The following is a 22,200-nucleotide window of genomic DNA, read 5'->3' on the forward strand; positions in this document are numbered from 1 at the left end:
TTATAATCAACGTGTTTGATCTTCATTTTCGTATTACACGCTACATCAGTTGGTATCAGAGCTAAATTCCTGGCTCAAAATGGCTTGTGAGAGGGATTATCGCTTGTACCACACTCTACCATGTTTTGATAGATACGAGGATGAGCAATGGTATTCTTGGGCATGCGACGGTGACTCGGGTGGTACCAGTAGTGTGCTCACCATTAGGCATGACCACAAAAAAGAGTCGACGATCATGGGAGCCGGTGATGACGAATCAAGTTTCAAAAGTCATAGCGTTAAGGGTGATTCTCCTACTATGGTAACGGGTGGTCCAGCGGCTACATTTGAAACTCAACCTGTTAGCATGTGGGGCTTGAAAAAAAATTTCATGAGCAAAGCAATGAAGTCGAAGGCATTAAGAAACAAAATAGATTTTGGTGCTTCTCAAATTTACTTTTGTACAATTTTAAAAGGTAATTTTCCAACAAATAGTTTTGAGGAAATTATTTTGGATGATGAAAACCATGGTATACAAAATTCTCATGCTGTAAAAATCTGGTACGAGGTTCTATTTGAAAATTTGGTTGATGGCCAGATTGTGGAGGTTGGAGAAGCTATGTCGTCAAAAGATGCCCCTCATATTGATCAAAATGAAGAAAAAGTTGTTAAACTTGATGGGTATGTTGTAAAAAAATACAATGAAGTCCATGGTTTACGACTATATGGTTATTTAGTTGGAACTATATTAATTGAGAGGGTCAAGACAATAGTGAACAAGAAATGGTCCTATCTCCGTTCAACCCAGGTGGTACAGGTTCAGAGTCAAATGAGATAACCCGTGAAGTAGAACTACTTGGGCGGGCCTTGATAATAATCGAAAAGAATCGGATTGATGTTCCTTTCGATCCAGGTGGCTTTAGCCTGGGACAAAACTCGAGGTCGAGTTTTTCCAAAGGTGGGGAGAATGATGCGGGAATATCAAGTGTCGACTCAATTATGTAATGAAATAAATCCACATTTAGTGTTCATTAAGTTTTGTTTTAATTTATGTCCATTGAGTTGATCATAAAAACTCTATATAAGTTCTCATGTAATTTGTATTGGGGGATAGTTTTTGAGTTTTATAAAATAATTGTTTGACTTTTTGTAAATTCTTGTATTTTGGGGGACGAATTTGGGGGTTTGGGAAAAGATCTTCGCGGGTATTCTTAGAATCAACGTGTTCGATCTTCATTTTCGTATTACACGCTACATCGGTTAACTTCATCCATTATTTTTGTTAACTAGAAAGACAATTCGGTCATTTTATATGGCCGAATTGCCTTTCTAGTTAACAGAATTACATATAAAATAATCGAGTTGCCCTTCTCGTTAACATAAATAATTGATGAAGTTAACCCAGTGGACTAAAATGACAACGGTGAAACCTTTTTGGATCCACAGGCGAAAAAATGAAACCCTTATACTAAACTGGCAAAATGACCCAAACCACAACAACTAACATGACATTTAACTCTTAAAATTGAGTTGGGGAGTTTAAATAACAAATATAGAAGTATATTGATTTCTTTATACAATATTAATATATTATTCCTTTAATAATCTATTAAATTCGTATTATTAAAGCCATATCGATTCTGTTTCGAGGACAACAAATCAAAAATCACCATTCATGTAAAATATCTATACACAATGATCTATTATTGAGTTTTATAAGCGAAAATCAAGTTAAATATTATTCAATTCAAATTCAAATACTAAGAAAGTAGAAATGTACTTTTTCAATCATGAATTGTTTATTGCGTTATGCAACTTTACAAGATTATTATTATGTTAAAAGGCAAAGATATACGAATAATATTGTAATTTTTCAATGATTTTAAGATGATTATGTTCAAAAAAGAAAAAAAAGAGAGACACTAAATTATATTGTCTACCGCAAATAGAACATGAATCACAACCCATAGAAATGCCTTATGTCTGTACTATATACCGCAAACATTTTTGATAATTTATAAACACAATAAAACAATGATACGCAATACAAACTAGGCTTGTAAATGAATGGAACGTTCATGAACTGTTTGTGAACTTGTTCGAAGGGAAGTCCGTTTATGTTTCTTTATTTAATAAACGAACGAACCTGAACAAATTTATTTGTTCGTTTAATTAAATGAACGAACATGAATACACGTGTTGTTCGTCCATTAATGTTCGTGGACGTTCGTTTATGTTTGTTCATTTATGTTCGTTATGTTTGCTCGTTTATATTTTAACAAGTACATATGAAGTTGTATTTATACAAATTAAAATAAAAGAGGTTTTGTAACTACTTATATACATAGAACTAATTGATAATTGAGTTTTTTAGTGATAAAAATGTGTTTTTTCCGATAGAACTTATCGTAATTAATCAATAGTTTATATGGAAAAAGTTGAATTATGTCCGTTTATGTTCATTTGTATTATTTTATATTTGTTAAATTATGTTCATTTAAGTTTGTTTGTTTATGTTCATTTATCTCCGTTTAGGTTTAAATGAACACAGACATGCCCATTTTCTTAATGAATCAACACAAACACAAAAATTCCTTCAATTATATGTATATGTTCGGTTAAAGTTAAATGAACAAACGTGAATTAACATGTCTTTGTTCGTGTTTGTTCGGTCCATTTATAGGCATACCGCAAACAAAAGATGTAATAAACTAATAATAACATATTATGTACCACACACATACGGTTAATTACAGACGCTATAAAAAGCATATAATGTACCAAGAAAACATATCAATAGCCCTTGCAAAATAATTTTTTTTAAGGTTGACTTTCTATGTACAGGACCTATAGGTCATCGGGTTCTTGTCAAAGACAATCCCATGTCAGTCCGTGTTGCGGGCGCGATGTTCTATCAGGCCCCGGCCGCGTACGGGAACTGACCTTCGCCCGGAAACCATACTGCCCCCACACGGTAAAGCCGTTGGGGTAACAGCTGGGTGAAAACCGGGTTGCCCTCTGGATCGAACCATGCCAACTTCTAAAAACATGTGGATTAAATTGCGAATTTTAAAAACTTTTTTGAGCAATTAATCTTATTTCAATGGGATATTGGATTTAAATAACCTAAACTTTTATCAATTAGTCGATAGCATTCTCAATTTTCACTTTGTACCACACTACTCCTAAATTTCAACTTATTGGTCGATAGCACTCTCAAAATAAACCAACATTAACCCAGTTTGCTAACAGCAGCTGCCACGTCATAAAAAAGCCAAGTTAGGTGCCACGTCAACAAAAAAACCAAGTCAGATGCCACGTCAACACATAAGTGCCATATCAGCAAAAAAAAAAAAACTAACTGGGTTAGTGTTCAGTTAGTTTGAAAGTACTATTGCCGATTGATTGATGAAAGTTTAGTTATTTAAATCCAATATCCCTATTTTAATTATATAACTCTTGATATTTATTCGTGGAAAACTTGAATTGGTACACAAATTTATAGTTTCAGCCCGCTTGAAGATATGATTTGATGTTTGAACTCAGATTTTGGCCCAACACCAAAATCTCAAGTCGTATTCGCAACTCTCTAGAAAATGAAAAGTGGTGCAAATGAGGTAGTGGTAGAGTGGTTGGAAAGAAGTTGGTGTTCCTTATGATTCAGATTCGAATCCTACTCTCCTTATTATGTTCTGCGGCATCCAGGTGAAGAGCGAGTACGGGTGGGGACGGTTTGACTTAGATGGGAGGCGAGGTTTTACCGATTATTCCACTGTCGAGCATTCTTGTGGGTGGAGATCGGGTTTCCGCGCATCTGGGGAGAGCCAAGGGGCTGGCGGTGGTCAAGTAGTCGACCTTGGCCACAGCGCCCGGTGTCACGGTGGTTGGCACGTCGTTTCTTGCCGAAAAAGAAAACGAAAAATAGGGAATTTTTGACAAAAAATTCATATTGAAAACATTAATCGTTTCATCACGAAATAAAATCCACCGACCAATTAGATTATTTTTGAGTTTTCTATTATAAGACCAGAAGGTATGGGGCTCGTCCCTAGCCTCGTCCTCCCGCCGCCGCCCCATCTTCCCACCCCCTTGCTCCGGCGCCTGGCCAGGCCCGTGATATCCGGCCGCTGGTAGCCGATCTCACGCCCCTCATTCCTTCACACACTCCTATACATACATACATACATACATACATACATACATACATACATACATACATACATATATATATATATATACATACATATATATATATATATATATATATATATATATATATATATATATATATATATAGGGTGGAGTTATTGTAAAAAAGACCAAAAGTGTGAGAAAGGTAAGAAAGAATCTCAACCATTAGATCTAAATTAATTGAAAAGGGTATGATTGTAAATGCACTAACAAATTCAAATATGGTAATCCTTGATTTAAGGATTTGGAGAGAGAAAATCCTTGATTTAAGGAATTATAAGTTTATAACCGTCCATAACATCATTCATTTTAATTCTTTTTGCATCATTCACAGAATCAGAGTATGTTCATGACATGATGTTTTAAAAAAAGTCATAGTTCAATTCATGGTGTTTTTACAAAAAAAATATAACACCATTCAGTAAACAAAAAACACCATTCAGAAATAAAATAACACCATTCAGAAACAAAAAACACCATCCAGTAAACAAAAAATAACATCATTCAGTAAACAAAATAAAACCATTCAGTAAATAATATAACACTATTCAGTACAAGAATATAACACCATTCAGTAAATAAATATAACACCATTCAGAAAAAGAAAAAAAACATCATTCAGAAACAAAATAACACCATTCAGAAAAGAATAACACAATTCAGTAAAAAATAACACCATTCAGTAAAAAATAATACCATTCATAAAAGATAACACCATTCAGTAAAAAATAACACCATTCAGTAAAAAATAACACCATTCAATAATCCTTACATCTCTGTATCATCTTCTTCTCCGATTCCGGCACCACCACTGCCGGTCCGCCACCGCCGTCGTCGAACGCAACCACCCGACAGTAAAATCTCATAGTTCCCAATCGCCGCCTTCATCTAACCCAACCACCCGCCGTCGTCGAACCCAACCACCGCCGTCGTCGACCACCACTGCTGGTTCCGTTTCCGATTGATGTTTGATCTTCCGATTGATGTTTGATCTTCGTATTGATGTTTTATCTTCAGATTCGTGATGTTTGCAGGGATTATGTTCTGAATATGGAAGAAGAAAGAGAGAGAAAGAGAGAAATTAGGAACGTATGATAGAGAGAGAACGAAATTGTAGGGATTTTAGATTGAATTGATTTACAAAATGAAATAAAAAGACACAATTGCCCCTAGATATTTCAATTCAATCCAAATTAATATAAATATTTTACATTTTGGTCCCTATTGATCTCAACCATTAGATCAAAAGATCTAATGGCTGATATTATTTCTTACCTTTCTCACACTTTGGGCCTTTTTTACAGGATCCTAACTCTATCTTTTAATATAACTCTTAATAGTTCAGACTGTTTGTTTTTGAAATGCTTAAACTCCCAGATCAATTTTAAACACATTTAAGTATTAACTCAGAGTTAAACCGTGGTTATTTCCGTTACCGTCCACAAGATTCTCTCAGTTTTCCCAATCCATCCATTGTCACTTGCGTCTTCTGATCCATCTTCTTATCTCACTCCAAAAATGGCGATTCTTCCACCTCCAATTCATTCAACTTTCTCAACAAATTCAAGGTAACACTCACTTCCACATCTACAACTTCAAAATGAAGCACACCACTTGTTTCTACTCATCTTTACCCCTTACACACAGACCTCCTCCTCGATCTATATACACCGATGATCCTACTTACTTACTGTATCACCAATCCGTTACTAATTCAATCATCATACAATTGCTCTTCATGTTGCTGCTAATAATAATTCATATTATAACAGTGTACCTAGAATAGCAAACCCTAGCTTTTTGTGTAATGGATTGAGGCAATCTACTTTGATTCAGTTTTCACCTAGCAGGAGATTACTTGTTCATGGTAGTTGTGTGATAGTGCTTCTAGGTTTTCTTCAACTAGTGAGTCTGATAGAAGCAGCTCTTGTTATTATAATAAGATTGGTACTTTTAAGGCTAGGCGGAAGTTAGGAGACCGTAGGTATGCGTGTTCGAGTTTTGAAGAGAACAACATTGAACAGTCTTTTAGTAATGATTGTGTTGATGAAGTTGAGCTTTTGCTTGATTTGTTAACTGAGGAAGTTGGGTTGGAGAGTATTAGCGTTCGGGATAGAAAACGGGTCCAAAAGAAGGATTCGAGTAAGATTTCCAGTAGAGCGAAAACTGTGAAGTCGGGATCTGTGAAGAGGGATTTGAAGTGTGATGCTAAAGTTGCAGAAGTTCGGTCTAGTGAGAAAGAAAATAGTAAGTTAAGCGATGAGAGACGAATGTCTGTAACAGGGGTGAATCATGAAGGGAAAAGACAAGGGTCTACTCGGTTTCTTCTGCTGGTGAGTATGGTAGTGACGATGATATTGTAATTGAAAATGATGATTATTTTGTTAAAGGAGAATCTTCGAATGAGTATAAAGATGATCGAAGAGTTTATGATGAGGAACTTGAAGAAAACGTGGAGAGACAACAGGAGTTTGGTAAAAAAGAAAGTGAGATGGTGAAAAAGAATACCGCTGAATCGTATTATGGGAATCAAGAGTGGCGAAAGAAATCAGAAAAGAAGCTTAATGTGGAGTCTAGTCAAAGTCAACATACAGAGCGAAATAGTCAACAACATAGTGAAAAAACTGATAGAATTAGCTATCAATCTCGATCAGGAATGAAGAATGAGAACTCTAGCACCCAGAAGCTTTACAGTGGCACTGAAAATAAGTTTAGTGCATCAGTTCAAGAACGAACAAGTCACCATAAAGGGGAAACTGTTGATTTAACTCGCCAAAACGAGTACAAAAAGCAGTCAAATGTGAACTTAGAAGCCTCTGAAACTCATAACTTTGACAAGAGAATGGCATCTTCTTCTTCTTCTTCATCCTTTGAGACTCGAATGAAGAATTGGGAAGAAAATCGAATGAAGAACATGGAAGAAAGTTCAACACAAGTTAGTGGTCGGTTTAAAGATCAAAGAGAAGAAAAACACCAGAGAGTCGTCCAATTGGCTTCATCATCAAAGGATTCAAGAAAGAAATCGCAACAAATTTCAGATACGATTGTTACCAATACCAAAAACACGTCAGTTTCACAAACGCAAGCTGACATCAGAACCAACAAACAAGAACTGCATGATCAGAGAGAAGAAAAACACCAGCGAGTTGACCAATTGACTTCATCAAAAGAGTCAAGAGTGAAATCGCAACAAATTTCAGATACCCTTGTTTCTAATATTGAAAATACATCAGTTTCGCACACGCAATCTGATATCAGAACTAAAAAACAAGAACTGCATTTAGAGTCTTCAAATTCATCTCAGGTGGCAATGGTGGCAGGACCCACAGAAACGATGAAAACCGGTAGAAAAACAACTAAGGCTTCGAGTTTTCATGTTGGTATGCCGAAAGAGTCATCTAGTAGCTATAAAGCTTTGAAATTGAACCCTCATTCTAGTTTTCAAGAAACCGGTACACATATTGCTTCAGCCGATGAACAGCAGAAATCAGCGGGTCAATTTGTGGGGGAATTTGTCGAGAAAGCAAAACACCAACTCTCTATATCCGAAGTTGAATTAGCACGTGAAGACGACGCGCAACACGAACTAAAGAGTTCGGGTGAATCCGGTTCAGGAAATTACGATGAAAAAGACGGAGACATGGGACCGTCTGATGAGGTGTGGCATGAAAGCGGTGCACCAGGTAATACGTCTTCTGACGAACAGGCGAAAAGGAGTGGTCGGTCGTTATGGAATGTCATCGGAGACGTTGTTCGACTGCGGTGGGGGTCATCGCGTTCGGAAACGCATACACCTAAATCAGGCGGGGTATCGAATCAGTCTACAAGTAGTGAAAGATGGTTTTCTGGTCATGAACCAGATGAATCGAGTCGAAAAGAGGTTTCCACCCCTTCTAGTTTCAAAGAGAAACAAGATTCACCGTTATCTCCGTTAGTAATTGAAGAATCATCAATTCCATTGCCTGCAATTCGAATGAGAAGGTCACCTATCGTAAAGTCAACTTCAGTGACCGGTGAAACTGTTGACCAAATAGTCTCGAAACCGTTGACTCAAGTTCCACACGCGGATGCATCTGGTAGTGGCAAAACGGTAACAGTCGAACCACCACCGAATCCTTCGAGACGGAAACTTGCACGAACAGATCAAGTGTCGAAAGATAGATTTGATGAATGGGAAGAGGCGTATACTATCGAAGCAAAGCAACGTAAAAACGATGAATTTTTTATGCGAGAAGCATTGTCGGAAGCTAAAAAGGCTGCCGATATGTGGGAAGTGCCTGTCGGGGCTGTTCTTGTTCAGGACGGTAAAATAATTGCTCGTGGATATAATTTGTAAGTTCGTAATAACCTTTTCTATTCGTTATATTTTTCATAGAGGTTTTTCCATTAGTGTTTGTTAATAAGATAAACTTTATGGTTTTAGGGTAGAAGAGTTACGTGACGCTACTGCTCATGCGGAGATGATTTGTATACGTGAGGCTTCAAACAAGTTACACTCATGGAGACTTTCGGTAAACCTTCACCTCCACACACACACACACACACACAGCAACATCTTCTTTTTAACCGTGTTATGCAACATATGTTGCATTAAATGATAAATATGTTTTTTTACTTGTTACTAATTGTGTAGTTTGTTAAGAACTTGCAATTATGTTGCATTAAATAGTAAAAAATTGGATTAATTTCATATATACCCTTACAAACATTCAAAGTATCATATATGTCCAATGAAATCTTAAAATATCATATTGTTTTATGAACTTTTACTTAATGACCATACTACCCTTTGTAAAATAGCCCTTAATATTAACAAATAAAAACTTAAAAATAATTAAAGAAAACATATAGAACTATTAACTAAAAATTGGTGGGTCTAATCTTCGTTCTTCTGGAAATAAGTACGACTAGATTTTTCAGTCACTGTCTTTATTTTCCGATTGCAATCGCATCCCATTTTCCAATCATCGTCTCTCTTTATACGCTGAATATGTTGACACAAACCCATATCCGAACCAGTCGTAAATAATCTGGAGATCAGTTTTGGTTAACATGGGTGCCGATTATTAATCTATGTAGAAATATAAAAAGAATTGCTTACGAGTGAGTACTCAGATGTCATTTACTTTAACCTATGAACAAGTTTTTGTTAAATAGAAGTTTGCTTCAAGAATGCATGTAAGTAGGGGTGGCAAAATCAACCCAATGACCCATAAATTCAACTTTGGGTTAGGATGGGTATTATTTTTTGTAGTAGATGGGTTAACAAGAATTGTTAAATGGGTCAAGATGGGTAACTTTAAAAAATAACAAAATAACATGTGGGTCAGGATGGGTTTTCTGGGTAAACTAAACCCTAAAAGTCTAAAACTGCGCATTCTTCTTTTGTACCCTCCGTAACATCCAAAGACAGATTTCCAGAGAAAACTCCTATATAGTATTTTAAAGAGTCAAAAGCACAAATAAAATATGGAGTGTGGACTGTGCATATTTGGTGTGAGGATAGAGATCCTAACCAGTACCACTTTGTTCCTTTCCGGCATTTGTGATCTCTAAAGCTGCTGATGATAAACCTATATAAATTATGACACTAGTTATTTTTTAAGAACATAGACAAACACACATGTTTTCTGAGAAGCATATTTGTGTAAATGATCTGAATTGTAAGATGTACTTAAGGTGTAAGGATTTAAAATGACTCGCAAAAACTTCCATTTTGAACTTTACCAATAATGAGTTATGGATATAAAGGCAGTGGGCTACCTCCGTATTGAGAATCGGAATACAAGTGCCACTTCTTAAGCTCTTGTTTTGAACTGAAGTTGTATATATATCTTTCGCTAGGAGGAATCAAGTCATCAATGTTCCAAGTGAGAGCTGCATAGCAGCCATAATGACACATGGAAAAACAACCAGTTAAGGCTATTATGTCCTTTTGCACAACTAAGGGTTACAGTTATGCTGGACCGGCTGATTTGATGGTACCTGTACGTACCGGTACCCGGTACCAAATGAAGTTCATCGTGACGTACGTACAATCCTCAAAAAGCACTCAAAATGTCTGACAGTAAATGCATATGAAATGCTGATTATGTTTAATTGTAGAAACTGTTTTTTTTTTTTTTTCTGTTTGTTAGTTGCTCCTCAATCGATTCAACCTGCCGAATCACTTTGCCATTCCGATTGCAGTTAATTCAATCTACCAAATCGGGTTGATCTGCAGTTTGCAATCGATTCAATCTGCCCGAATCAGTTTGTCGTTCCGATTGCAACCAATTTCATATGCCATATCAGTTTGCAATTGACTTAATTTACTATCTGTTTTTCATCGATGGTGGTATCATAGGCGAGAGCTCTCGGCATCATCGATTATTTTGAGATATGGTTAATCATTTTTTATATCAGGGGTAAAAATGTCATTCACTAAAACATTTTTAATAAATTGGGTATATATGATATTACAACTATTTTGTAATGGCATTTTAGTTTTACATGGGTATATATGTATTTTGAATATTTGTAGGGGTATACATGAAATTGCCCCAAAAAATATGTTGCATTAAAAGTTTAAAAAGATGCATGCTACATATATGGGTAAAAGTTTTAGTAGTAAAAATGTACAATACATTTTTTTTTCTGTAGTTTGCCCTTTTGTTGTCTTATAAGGTAGAGTAAGATACCATTTTTGTCCCTGAGGTTTGGCCAGTTTTGCGACTTTCGTCCAAAGGTTTGCTTTTCGGCATCTGATCCAAAAGGTTTGAAATCTTGCCACTTTCATCCGGCTCGTTAACTCCATCCATTTTTCTCTGTCAAGTCCGGTGTATTTCCGTCTTTTTTGTTATCTTAAAGGGCAATTTGGTCTTTTTCAGGGGTATTCGGTCTTTTTACATTAAGTGAAAAAGACCAAATTGCCCTTTAAGTTAACAAAATAGACAGAATTGCCCTTGACTTAACGGAGAAGCCTTTTGGATCCAGACGCTGAAAAACAAACCTTTGAACAAAAATCGCAAAACTGGCCAAACCTCAGGGACGAAAATGGTATTTTACTCTATAGGGTATTATGAAATGTTTTTAAGACCCAACAGTTATATTTGTGTTTTTTCATTTTGGTCTTGTTTAATTGCAGGGTACGACACTTTATGTTACGCTTGAACCATGCCCTATGTGTGCTGGAGCCATCCTTCAAGCCCGGATCGACACAATTGTATGGGGTGCTCCAAATAAGCTACTTGGAGCTATGGCAGCTGGATCAGGTATTGACTATTTGACATTATATATTTAAAAAAAAACCACAATAATCGGGGTTTGATTCGTATAAGTTGCCATTTTGATTCGAGTTTACTTTTAATCTTGTAGACTTTTTCCTGATGTGGGTGGAAGTGGATCCGGGTTGGATAAACCACCCGCCCCTGTGCACCCGTTTCACCCAAATATGATAATAAGAAGAGGGGTATTATCGTCCGAATGTGCGGATGTAATGCAGCAGTTTTTCCAGTTACGGAGAAAAAAGAAAGACAAGAAACCGGAAGCTGAATCACCATCTCCACCTCAACCTCAACCGTCATGTCTTCCCATCCCACACCATCATAATTCAAAGTTGGTGACGAAATTGCATGATGTCTTCGGCATGATGTTTTGTTTGTAAATCAAATCTTTGTGACTCGTTATGATCTCTTTGTAACCAGTTTTCCGCAATGTTTTGGTTTGATTTGTAATTTGTTGTCTAAAAGTCTTTGGGTGATTCTAAACCTTCTCTTGATGTAGATTTTTGTGTTATTGTTTAATTTAAATTTACAAGTTAATTGAACGCGTAACCAAGGGCGTTAGGTCACTGTTAATTGAACGCGTGTAACTGGCGTCAGTTACTCGTGCAAAGCCGGTTTCGCGTCGAGCGCTGTGTTAAGCGCTTACCGCGTGTCCAAGCTCTGGTACGCATAACTGAAGTAAAAACGCGTAACAGACGCGGCACGCGTAATTGACACCTGAACGAGCGTAACCGATGCAGTTACGCGCTGAGCGGCTGGTTAAGTGTGTGCTGGGGCCTAGTAATGCATACTCGCTTTAGAATGACCAGAACTGCAAGAGGCAGTTGCAGGTCCAAAACCCTGAACATCAAAAGCTTCCGCCTTCATAGACTTAGACATCATCAACATCCATATCATGTTTAACTAAACAAATCAACCTGAATACAACCCGTTGATTAATTGGGTTAGAAACAACCCAAAACCTGATTAATGTGATTGTCATCACCACTATTGACACTCTTTAAAAGATATATGAAATACTCGATGGAGAACAAACGTTATAAATTATAGATTAAAGAAGGCTTATAAATGTATATTAACTGTTAGATAAAGAACAAATTTACAAAACAGAGTAGAACGATGAATCAAACTTGATCTGCATCCGGACTCGCATTGATTTCCTCCCGAAAGTCGTACTCCACCACAAGATTTAGATTGTCAACAAGTTTGTGATACTGTTCACATCCTGTACACTGGATAAAAATGTAAACAATTGTCATTGAAATCATCATACATATAAAGAAATTAACATATTCATATAATAACATGCCACAAAGGTGAAATACCTGAACAAAAACCATCCCTTTTTCATAAGCTAGTCTGTTTATGAGCTTTTGTGATCTTACACCGCAAGCATTGCAGGTAAACTGCACTAACAAGCTTCTTCTTGGGAGTTTGAGGTCAATAGTTGCTCCCTATATATTTCCATCGTTGAAAAAAGAACAACCTTGGTTAAGCAAATCTTGTTTTGGTGACCATGAGAACTTGTTACCAGAAAACTCAAGCGACCAAACAATACCCTTGAAAGTTATAGTCAAAGATATTGAATCCGACTAGTAAAAGAAAAAAAAATGTACATAAAGACGTCTTTTTTGTTTATTTCTTTTTAGCTTGTTTAGATCTTAATTCTAATAGTTGTTTGTTTACCTCTTAATGAGGCTCTTAATGGTTCAGACCTTTTTTACTGGTTCAGCACTTAATGGTTCAGACTGTTTGTTTCACGAGCAGATGTCTGAATGGTTCATACATTTGCCTCTGAATGGTTAAGATTTATACAGAGTCTGAATGGTTAAGACCTCTAATCTGAATTGGTCAGACATTTGCCTCTGAACGGTTAAGCATTATAAAGGCTCTTAATGGTTCAGACCTCTTACTGGTTCAGCACTTACTTAACCATTCAGATGTTGCCAAACAGCCCCTTAGTTCCTCCAAAGAAGAATTTTGGATATAAATCACAAATGATTTCTAAGGTTGGCAATGTAATTCCCCTTCATTCAAAACAAATATTAGCCACTAAAAATCAAAGCTAACCCTCAATTCAGCAGAAATTACAAAAGATTGTTGAAAATTAAAGGCCTAATTCATCAACAATTTTCACAAAGTTACAAACTTTGATAACGAAAGAATGAAAAGATCATACCAACAATGATTAAATAGGATATACTTACAGGGTTTGACTCTGATCCTTCAGCTGTCGAATTATGATCAACCAAGCAAGAAATCACAACGGTTGACCCCTTTCTATTTGTGTAAGAATTCCCCAATCTGCAAACCAAAACAAATAATTAACTGGAGCAATGAATACAACAAACCCTAGAAAACAATTAGCAAAAAAGAAGATAGAAATCAGAGTCGTACCTGCAGAATTTGAGGGTCAAGTTGGGTTGAAGGAAATTAGGGCATGGAAGAAGAGTTGTTGTTGTTCTGTGAGGTTTATTTGCTGCACTTGCACGCAGGGAAGGCAGAGAAAAGAGGGAAGAAGCTATGGTGGCCATGGTGTTCAACGGGTAGGGCTAAAAACCCGGTTCGGTTCCAAGAAGATGAAGGCTGAAGTGAAGACGCAGGTTTGATGAGTAGAGAGAGCGTGTGTCTGTGAGAGGGTATATGTGTAATTTCATGTTCTTTTAACTCTAATTCCTCTAACAGGTCCTAATAATCTCACAAGATCTTAATTTCACACCTTGTATACGAATCGTATAACGTTATGAGGCCCGTATAGAATAATTTAACATGACAAATTTTTGGCCGTATATGTTAGACGACACGTATAATGCTATACGGCTCGTATACATAGAGAAAATATTAGACCGTATAACATTCTATACGACTCGTATAACATTATATGGGTCGTATAACATTATATGATGTTTGGGTCGTATAACATTATATGGGTCGTATTCTATACATGTCGTATAATGTTATACGGCCCGTATACATGGACAAAAAAACAGTCCATGACATTTTTTTTTTGTGCAACAATCACTTATACGACTAAAATAACTCTATACAGGTCGTATACATGTAGAGGTGTGAAAATACGATTTTAAGGGTGTGGAAATAGTGAGACCCTGAAGCAAAATCTTACTTTTTTTTTAAACTCTAATTCCTTTAACAATTTTTCTTTAACTCTAATTCCTTTAACAAATTTTTTAAAGCAAAATCTTACATTTTTTTTCTTTTAACTCTAACTAGTGGTATCAAAGCGGCGCGTTGCGCCTACAATTCCCCATGCTACGTGGCGCATGAATTTAATTAGTATCGGTTAGTTCTGTTATAGTCCCCTTGATCTTGCTGCTTTATCCATGAGTCAAACCCACCTAATAATTATGAAAATTATTTCAAATGAATTCGTTTAGTCATTGATTTGGTTTACACATCATATAGACTCGTGGTTGCGAGTCTCGTGTTTCTTGGATGAACAATGGTGGGGAGCAGAAACTTCATGTTGTCGTTAAGGACCCAACAAAAGATACACTTCTTTTGCTCATTTCAGGATATTTATGGCTGGGGTTGACAAGTCAAGCCGACCCAGCTAAACCAGCCGTCTTGGTTTTGTTTTTTCAAGAACCATACTTACTGGTTCGGCCCAGAAATTCCGTCAAAACTGGCCAAACCACACCGTTAACATCGCCAAAAAGTTTGCTAAATACATACGTTTTGAATATTGGATTTCAAACTTGTTACTTATCAGGTACAAAACCATTGGATTTTGTATTTTAGAGGTAAAAAAAGATCAACATGTGGGCTGTAGCTGCAATAGTTGACATATCAATCTTTCTTATTTATCGAATCCAAGATTATGCAATAAAAAATCTAAATCTAAGTGTAAATGGTTATCATGAACGCTAATTTTTTATGATTATGCAGGAAATCAAGATTTGGGTAAATATATTGCTTTAGCATTAGCAGCAAGGTATCCCAACAATCTCAAATCCATCACTCTAGATGTAATCGTAAGTTCTTTTAACATGTTCAAGATAGTCAAAGTAAACTTTAGCCCTTTTAAAGTTTGAAGTTCATATCTTCATTCTTAAAAAAATGTTTTAGCTCAATACATGTTGTAATGTAAAACTTACATAGTTATAACTTTCTTTTATGTGAACAAATATTTCTCATAAAGTTTTAGCATGTAGCAGCTTGACTTTCAAAGTAAAACCTTTGTTATACTTGTTTGAACAACAAATAAATATTCTTTAAAAAACTAATGAGAAATAGAGATTACAACGCAGCTTGAAGGACACAAAAACGCTTAAGCTAAAACCACCACATTCAAAATCATAGCTTTTTGAAAGAAAAAAAAATTAACGGCTAAAGTCGTTGAAACATACTAACAAAAATCTGGCGGGATAGTTAGCCCTCCTGTCCTTTAATCCAACCAAAAATACCTGCAATAAAACCTTTTTGAGTTCCCAACAACATCTTAACCACAATCAAATAAGAGTATGAAGTGGTTTAATCGGACATTATTTCCGACTATAATCATTGGAAGCAGCACGAAAGCCGACTATTGCTTCTGTATCACTAAATCAATAAGCCTGGGTCAGGGAAAACCAAAACGGAATCTACACACATCTTCTTCTTCTCTTCCTCAAATCTATGGTTCTCAATTCCAAACGTCGTCACAACGATGGTCGTTTTATCAATGCCATGTTCTTTTGCAATCTCCAACCGATGAAGTGGTTTTTAGATGTGCACGAAGCTGATATTTGATACCTCCGACATCGTGCACCTAAAACCAACTCTACTTAACAAAAGAATTTATCTATATATCATTTTCACACTTTGATAAATAAAGCAAAATAATAAAAAGCGAACTCTAACCTTGGGCGACCCGAATCTCCTTCCGTAAGTCTTCAGAGTCAACGAAACGATGACCCGACTATGGCTGCAAAGAAGTTTGCAGGTGAACAGCTACCACCCTTCAGTGACACCAATCATTGACTCATAGCTAAAAAAATTCCAAAATCAGAAGGCCCGCTTATTACAGCATTCAAAAAATGTTACTCTTCATTTGACTATGAAAAATTAAGTATAGTCCATTTCAAACTCAATCACAGTCAACTATTTAGTTTCTTACCATTTAGTATTTGTTAACCGGTATAATTTAAAAAAAAGTGATTTCATACACCAGTTACCCACTAATGTTTTTTATCTTTATTTCACATATGAACATTTACAATCACTCCTATATAAGTTTAGATATTCATCTTAGCCATCAAACTCATACGAACAAATAACACAATTCTCCGTCCGGTCTACAATCTCTGTCGAAATCACAACCCGAAGTATACCCAAACGTATAATCTCTTAGAAATAAAAACATGCACGACCCAATCAAACTAAAAAGGATACATGCATACCTGGTTCATGTCATCAGGTTCTCGTCAGAGTTAACCGGAATTCGTGGAAATCCTCAAACTTCCAACCACAATAGACCCATACCAAACCCTAACCCCTCAAGGCTGCCTTGATCTGGTATGTTCATGTTGCACAACTACAATCACCTAGATCGAAGAGCGGCCAGTGACCACCGAGTCCCTTAACTCGGTGGGGGCTAAACACAAATCCAAGAAGGTAAAATACCTAACCACAGATCAAAACAAACATATGTTTTTTATACACTTTGGTTACAAAGTAGTTCTCCATTACATACCAATACCCAATTGATGAAGACTGGCGTCAATGACACATAACAACAAACACTTGGCATGCAAGACACAAATGTCTCACTAAACACATTGATATTCATTCTTTTTCAATCATAACTTTCACAAATTTGATTACAAAGCCCATTCAACAACAAACACCCATACGAATTTAAACACAAAATCTTTTTTTAAAAAGTAATTTACCCTATTTTATTCCTCATGAAAAAGGGCAATTACAAAGCAATGGCAGGTAGTCGGGCAAAACAACAACCGGGTAATTCAACAGGGATCTAGAATAATAATATTATTAAAAAAAAAGAAGATAAAAGCATGGGTTGAAACACAAAATCAAACACCAAAACGAAGAATCAAACAGATGCATATAAAATCCGACAACTGTAAACCATGGATTAGAAAGGTGATTGACGGAGGAGACGTACCGGAAAGAGGGAAGAGGCCAAGGAGGAGCAGGGGTGATCGGAAACAGAGTAACACTAAATCACGGGATCTAACCTCGGGTTTGTCGATCTCCTCGAAAAAGGAACATTCATCTTGAAGTTCGTACACCGAATCTTCGTCGGAACCTTACCTACTCGTGAAATCAACATAACTCGTCCGATTAAGGTTCATTGATAGTCGATCTATCCAAATAGCGCACACGCAGAACTTGGTCGGAACCCTAGCAGCTTGACCGTCATCACTGTCGGAGCTGTGGCAGCCATCGACCTTGCCAGAACTTGGTCGGAACCCTAGCAGCTTGATCGTCATCATTGTCGGAGCTATGGCAGCCATCGACCTAACATCCCTCGTCGCTCTCTACTTGTGAACCGTGGATCCGCCATAGCTCAGCCGCGCACCGCCATGGCCGGCTCCATCACCATCGACGCTGCATTGTCTCACTTTCTTATAAAGTCTTTACCCAAAAAAGCCCTTTGTTACTGTTCAATTCATTGTTACTGTTCAATTCATTCGTCTATTAATATATATAGGACAATTCCTTTAACAAAATTATAAACCAAAATCTTACTTTTTTTCTTTTTTAATTATTTACTTTTTTCTTTTAACTCTAATTCGTTTAACAAATTTACAAAATCTTACTTTTTTTCTTTTTTAATTGTTACTTTTTTTCTCTTTATTCCTTTGCCACAGACTTATATTGGTTATATAAATTTTTACATCTTTTCCATGATATGAAGCAATTCCTTCATACTTTCCATAATATGAAGTCTTTCCTTTATATTTTCACGAACTTTTATTCAAAGAATTATATTTTCATGAACTTTTATTCAAAGAAACTTGAGATATGAAGGTATGCCGCATCGTTCTTGTATCAAATTGCTTAATGTGTAACTTGTGAGATTTTAGTGACCCATTAAAGTTTCAAGGGACAAAGTAGACAAGCCGTTTGACTCTTCTGGACAAACTTCAAAGTATCTTCTCTACTATCTTTCGGTCTCTGGATCGATTTCACGGGTCAGTGCATCTTATTCACAACTGAGACCACCTGATTGAAGAATATATTCTTCTATTGATTTGGTGTCCTTCATTCTTAGCAGTCACTCTGTGATACCACTTTGTTAGATATTGAAGAAATCTAATGTGCACAATATTAAAAATACTGGACAAAGTTATTAACAGGAATCTTATATAAAACAGAACTCACATGTTACACTGATATGGATAGATTAATGAAGCTGCCTAAAATATTCAGGAGCTTGATACATGTACAGTGTACTTGTACATTTTATTTTGAACAACAATTTTTTTACTCCTAAACAAATACCATTTTGTTGTAGTAGTAGTCCATCGTAAAGAGGCCATTTAATATTTAACTATAGCCCAAGATATGTTCAGCCCACTTATGTTTTCATCACGGCCCATCTAAGGGGGAGTTTGTTAATGCACCTTAGGTGATAAGTGCATGACTCCCATGTTACCAATGAAAGGATGAAGATCTAAAGACCAATGAAGACCATGCACTGATCAAGGGGGAGTTTGTTAATGCACTTTAGGTGATAAGTGCATGTCTCCCAAGTTATAGGGTCTTTATTGTACATATAGTGAAAGTTAGTCCCAAGTTTATCCTTGGCCATTTTGTCCAAGTTTTAGAATAGTATTTTGTCTGAGTTTTGTTTTGGGACAAAAGGTCAGAGTTTTGTCTAGGACAAAAGTCAGAGAGTTTTGCTTGTGTAGTTTGTTTGTCCGGGCTTTCTAGTTTGTCTTGAAAGTCCGGGTTTTGCCTTGTATTTATACCTTTATGTGGAATAGACAAGGCGGCGATTTTGTGTGAAATTCTGTGCACCTAACCCTAATCATTGTGTGTGTTTTGTCTGGCGGCTGCTTTGTGTGAATGACGTCATTCATCTTCATCAAGAATACTCAGTGTATTCTTGATTTCTCTCCCAAATCCTTGCATACTAGTGTTTCATCTGCAGTGGTTAATCATCAGGTGGATTCCGCACACCTGTTGGTGGCTTTAGCTGAGTGAGATCTTGGATTAGGAGGCCTTTCAAGTGGTATCAGAGCAGTGTGCTCATACTACTGTAGGTGTTTCTTAGTTTGAAGGTTTTTATGAGAAAAGTTCAATCTTTGATAGGGTTTAGTGAGTTTTTGTGTTTTATTCATGATTCTTCGTTCATTTCTAGTGATTTGATGATGGATTTTGAGTAGTTTGGTGATTGTTAGTGTTGTTCTTCATATGGGTTTTATAGGGGTTTTGGTTCTTGTTCATACAGAGTTTGAAGGTTGAAAAAGATTTTGAGTTTGATCTTTGGAAGATTTGTCCGCAGTTTAAATTCTGTGTTTGTGTCTCCGGGTTATTGTTGAACCAGTGTGAAGTCACATTGGGAGATAGTCCGGGGATTGGTTCTTCTGAGTTTTGAACCTGTTCTGAGTTTCAAAATCTCTGTCCGAATTTTTAGTTTATAAGCATAGTCCGAATTTTTTATTTTTATTTAGGAGTCCGAGGTTTAAGAAGTTTGACTTTGTCCGACTTCTTTGTTGAGTTTTATAGTAAATTATTAGTCTCCGAATTTTATTTCTTCTTTGTTGACTTTGTCCGAATATTAGTTTAGGTGGTCTTTAAGGCTTTACCTAGTCCTAATTTTTAATATATTATTTGTCTGAGTTTTAAGTCATAGGTTCTAGAAGTCTGACTTTGTTTCTTTTATTTCACTTCATTAATTAGAAGTCCGAACTTTTAGTTATTATATGAGTCCGAATTCTTTTTATTTTGTTTAGTCCGAGTTTCAATTTAGTTAGTTAAGTCAAGGTCCGAGTTCTTTATATATAGGTCCGACTTTTTTGTTTAGTTAGTTAAGTCATATAGGTCCGAGTTCTTTATATATAGGTCCGATGTTTTTGTTTAGTTAGTTAAGTCTATAGGTCCGAGTTCTTTATATATAGGTCCGACTTTTTTGTTTAGTTAGTTAAGTCTATAGGTCCGAGTTTTTTATATATAGGTCCGATTTTTTTTATTTAGCTTTGTTAAAGTCCGACTTTATAACTATCTCTCTACCTAGTCCGAATTTTTTTAATCTTTATTTAAGAGTCCGAACTTTTAGTTAACCTTTATTAGAGACCCTTTTTTTATTATTTATTAGGAGTCCAAGTTTAATATATTTCGTCCGAATTTTACCTTGTGTGAGAGTTTTAACACCAGTCCGAACTTTGTGTTTTGTGTTGTTAGGGAGTCCAAATTCTCTTTAGGTGGTCTGAGTTTAATGTAACACCCCGTGTTTTCCAAAAGTCAAAGTCAAAGTCAAGTGTTGACTGTTATTGGAATTAAAGATTAATAAAGATTAATTTCATTTTAGTTTCATTTTGATTTTCGTATTATTTGGAGTAAGTGTTGTATAATCAAACTAATCGACCGATAATCGAATTGAGAATCAACGACCGACTGTGAATGATAGGAAGTAACAATGCAATAAAGCTAGTCAATCAATAATCAAGCTAATCAAATCAATCATCGAACTCAAGTGTGGATAATTTTAATGCTTTCATACGTGTGTGTGTGCCTTATGTGTTACTTGTGCATGTTTACTTTTATGTTAAAGTGTGTGGTGAATCAATCAAATCAATCAAGACTCGAAGGTGAATCAAACTCAATGGAAATCGAACCCGAAATGGTTGTAAGGATGCTTGTATGTTAGATATAGTAGTTGGAACTAAAAGTAATTTGATTAGGAATTCTATCATTCTCCAATCATCGTTCATCGAAGTCGAAATATCAGAAATCGTCGCAAAACACTCAAAACTAGGCAAGCCGTTCGAACAGGGCAACCTGATCGAACAGGCTAGCCGATCGAACAGGGCAACCTGATCGAACAGGCTAGCCGATCGAACAGGCTGTTCGATCGGACAGCTGCTCGATCAGGGATGCTGTTCGATCAGCTGACCCTTTCCTCTTTTGGAAGCCTATAAATAGGGCTGTCTTTGTCAACCTTTCCACTTTTGGAAAAGCTCTGACCGACCAGCCTCTTCTTCTCACTAAATCTCAGATTTCTCTCAAACCGGTAAGTATTTCGCTCTAATCCTTGTACGTTTTTGTTCATTAATCGATTCTCCATCTTTCTATCTTTCAAAATCTGAATTTCATCCATGAAATCACCAAGATCTAGGTGTTCTTGAGTGATGTCATCATGGTGTTCTTGGTGTTCATCAAGAACTTCATGTTCCTGACTTCATTCAACCATGAATAAGCTAGATCTAACCGATTTCCACATAAACAACCTAAAATCTTCCAAAGATCTTAACATTTCACGGTGGAAAAGGATTGGAAGATGGGTTTTCATCTATCTTTCAACTCTTTTACACTCAAAAGGGTGAAAACGAGACTTGAACCGATTTACAAATCAATCTAAACAAACACATGGTTCAAGATTCGGGTTCTACCGAGAGATATACCGATTTCGGGTTAAACGTTAAACTTGGGTTCCAAACCGTCTCTGACCGAGTTTGGGTGATTCCTGCTCGAGTCAGTAGGCTAAGTGGGGACTTCAGTTTTGTGGTTCAACTCGTAGTCAAAATATCTCTAAAACATCAACAATTAACGGGAATAACCAAGTGTTAAGTGA

General features: G+C 36.3%; 1 protein-coding gene, 1 long non-coding RNA gene and 1 pseudogene across 7 annotated transcripts; 1 reads left to right on the plus strand and 2 right to left on the minus strand.

Moving 5' to 3' along the window:
• Positions 1–79: 79 nt before the first annotated feature.
• Positions 80–11,972, plus strand: LOC110920190 (annotated as a pseudogene).
• Positions 9,549–10,049, minus strand: LOC110918687. The gene is made up of 3 exons (XR_004883939.1): positions 9,934–10,049; positions 9,687–9,743; positions 9,549–9,600 (listed from the first exon to the last, which is right to left on the minus strand). It is a non-coding gene; the product is annotated as an uncharacterized LOC110918687 (long non-coding RNA).
• A 487-nt stretch (positions 11,973–12,459) lies between the features above and the next one.
• LOC110918688 lies at positions 12,460–18,454 on the minus strand. Of its 6 annotated transcripts, none has more exons than XM_035985296.1 (7): positions 17,563–18,074; positions 16,835–17,057; positions 16,296–16,422; positions 13,833–16,215; positions 13,643–13,739; positions 12,761–12,889; positions 12,460–12,667 (listed from the first exon to the last, which is right to left on the minus strand). In XM_035985296.1, exons 4-7 carry the CDS (start codon positions 13,967–13,969, stop codon positions 12,560–12,562), a joined length of 471 nt encoding a protein of 156 aa, XP_035841189.1. In that variant the 5' UTR covers positions 13,970–16,215; positions 16,296–16,422; positions 16,835–17,057; positions 17,563–18,074; the 3' UTR covers positions 12,460–12,559. The 6 variants fall into 6 exon arrangements, with proteins under 6 accessions (XP_035841189.1, XP_035841196.1, XP_022018660.1 ...); XM_035985303.1 differs by having other exon boundaries at positions 13,833–15,859; positions 17,563–18,072; XM_022162968.2 differs by having other exon boundaries at positions 13,833–15,859; positions 16,835–18,454.
• Between the last annotated feature and the right edge of the window lie 3,746 nt (positions 18,455–22,200).

The sequence above is a fragment of the Helianthus annuus genome, chromosome 2 (genome assembly GCF_002127325.2).
Source record: "Helianthus annuus cultivar XRQ/B chromosome 2, HanXRQr2.0-SUNRISE, whole genome shotgun sequence".
NCBI classification, from domain to species: domain Eukaryota; kingdom Viridiplantae; phylum Streptophyta; class Magnoliopsida; order Asterales; family Asteraceae; genus Helianthus; species Helianthus annuus.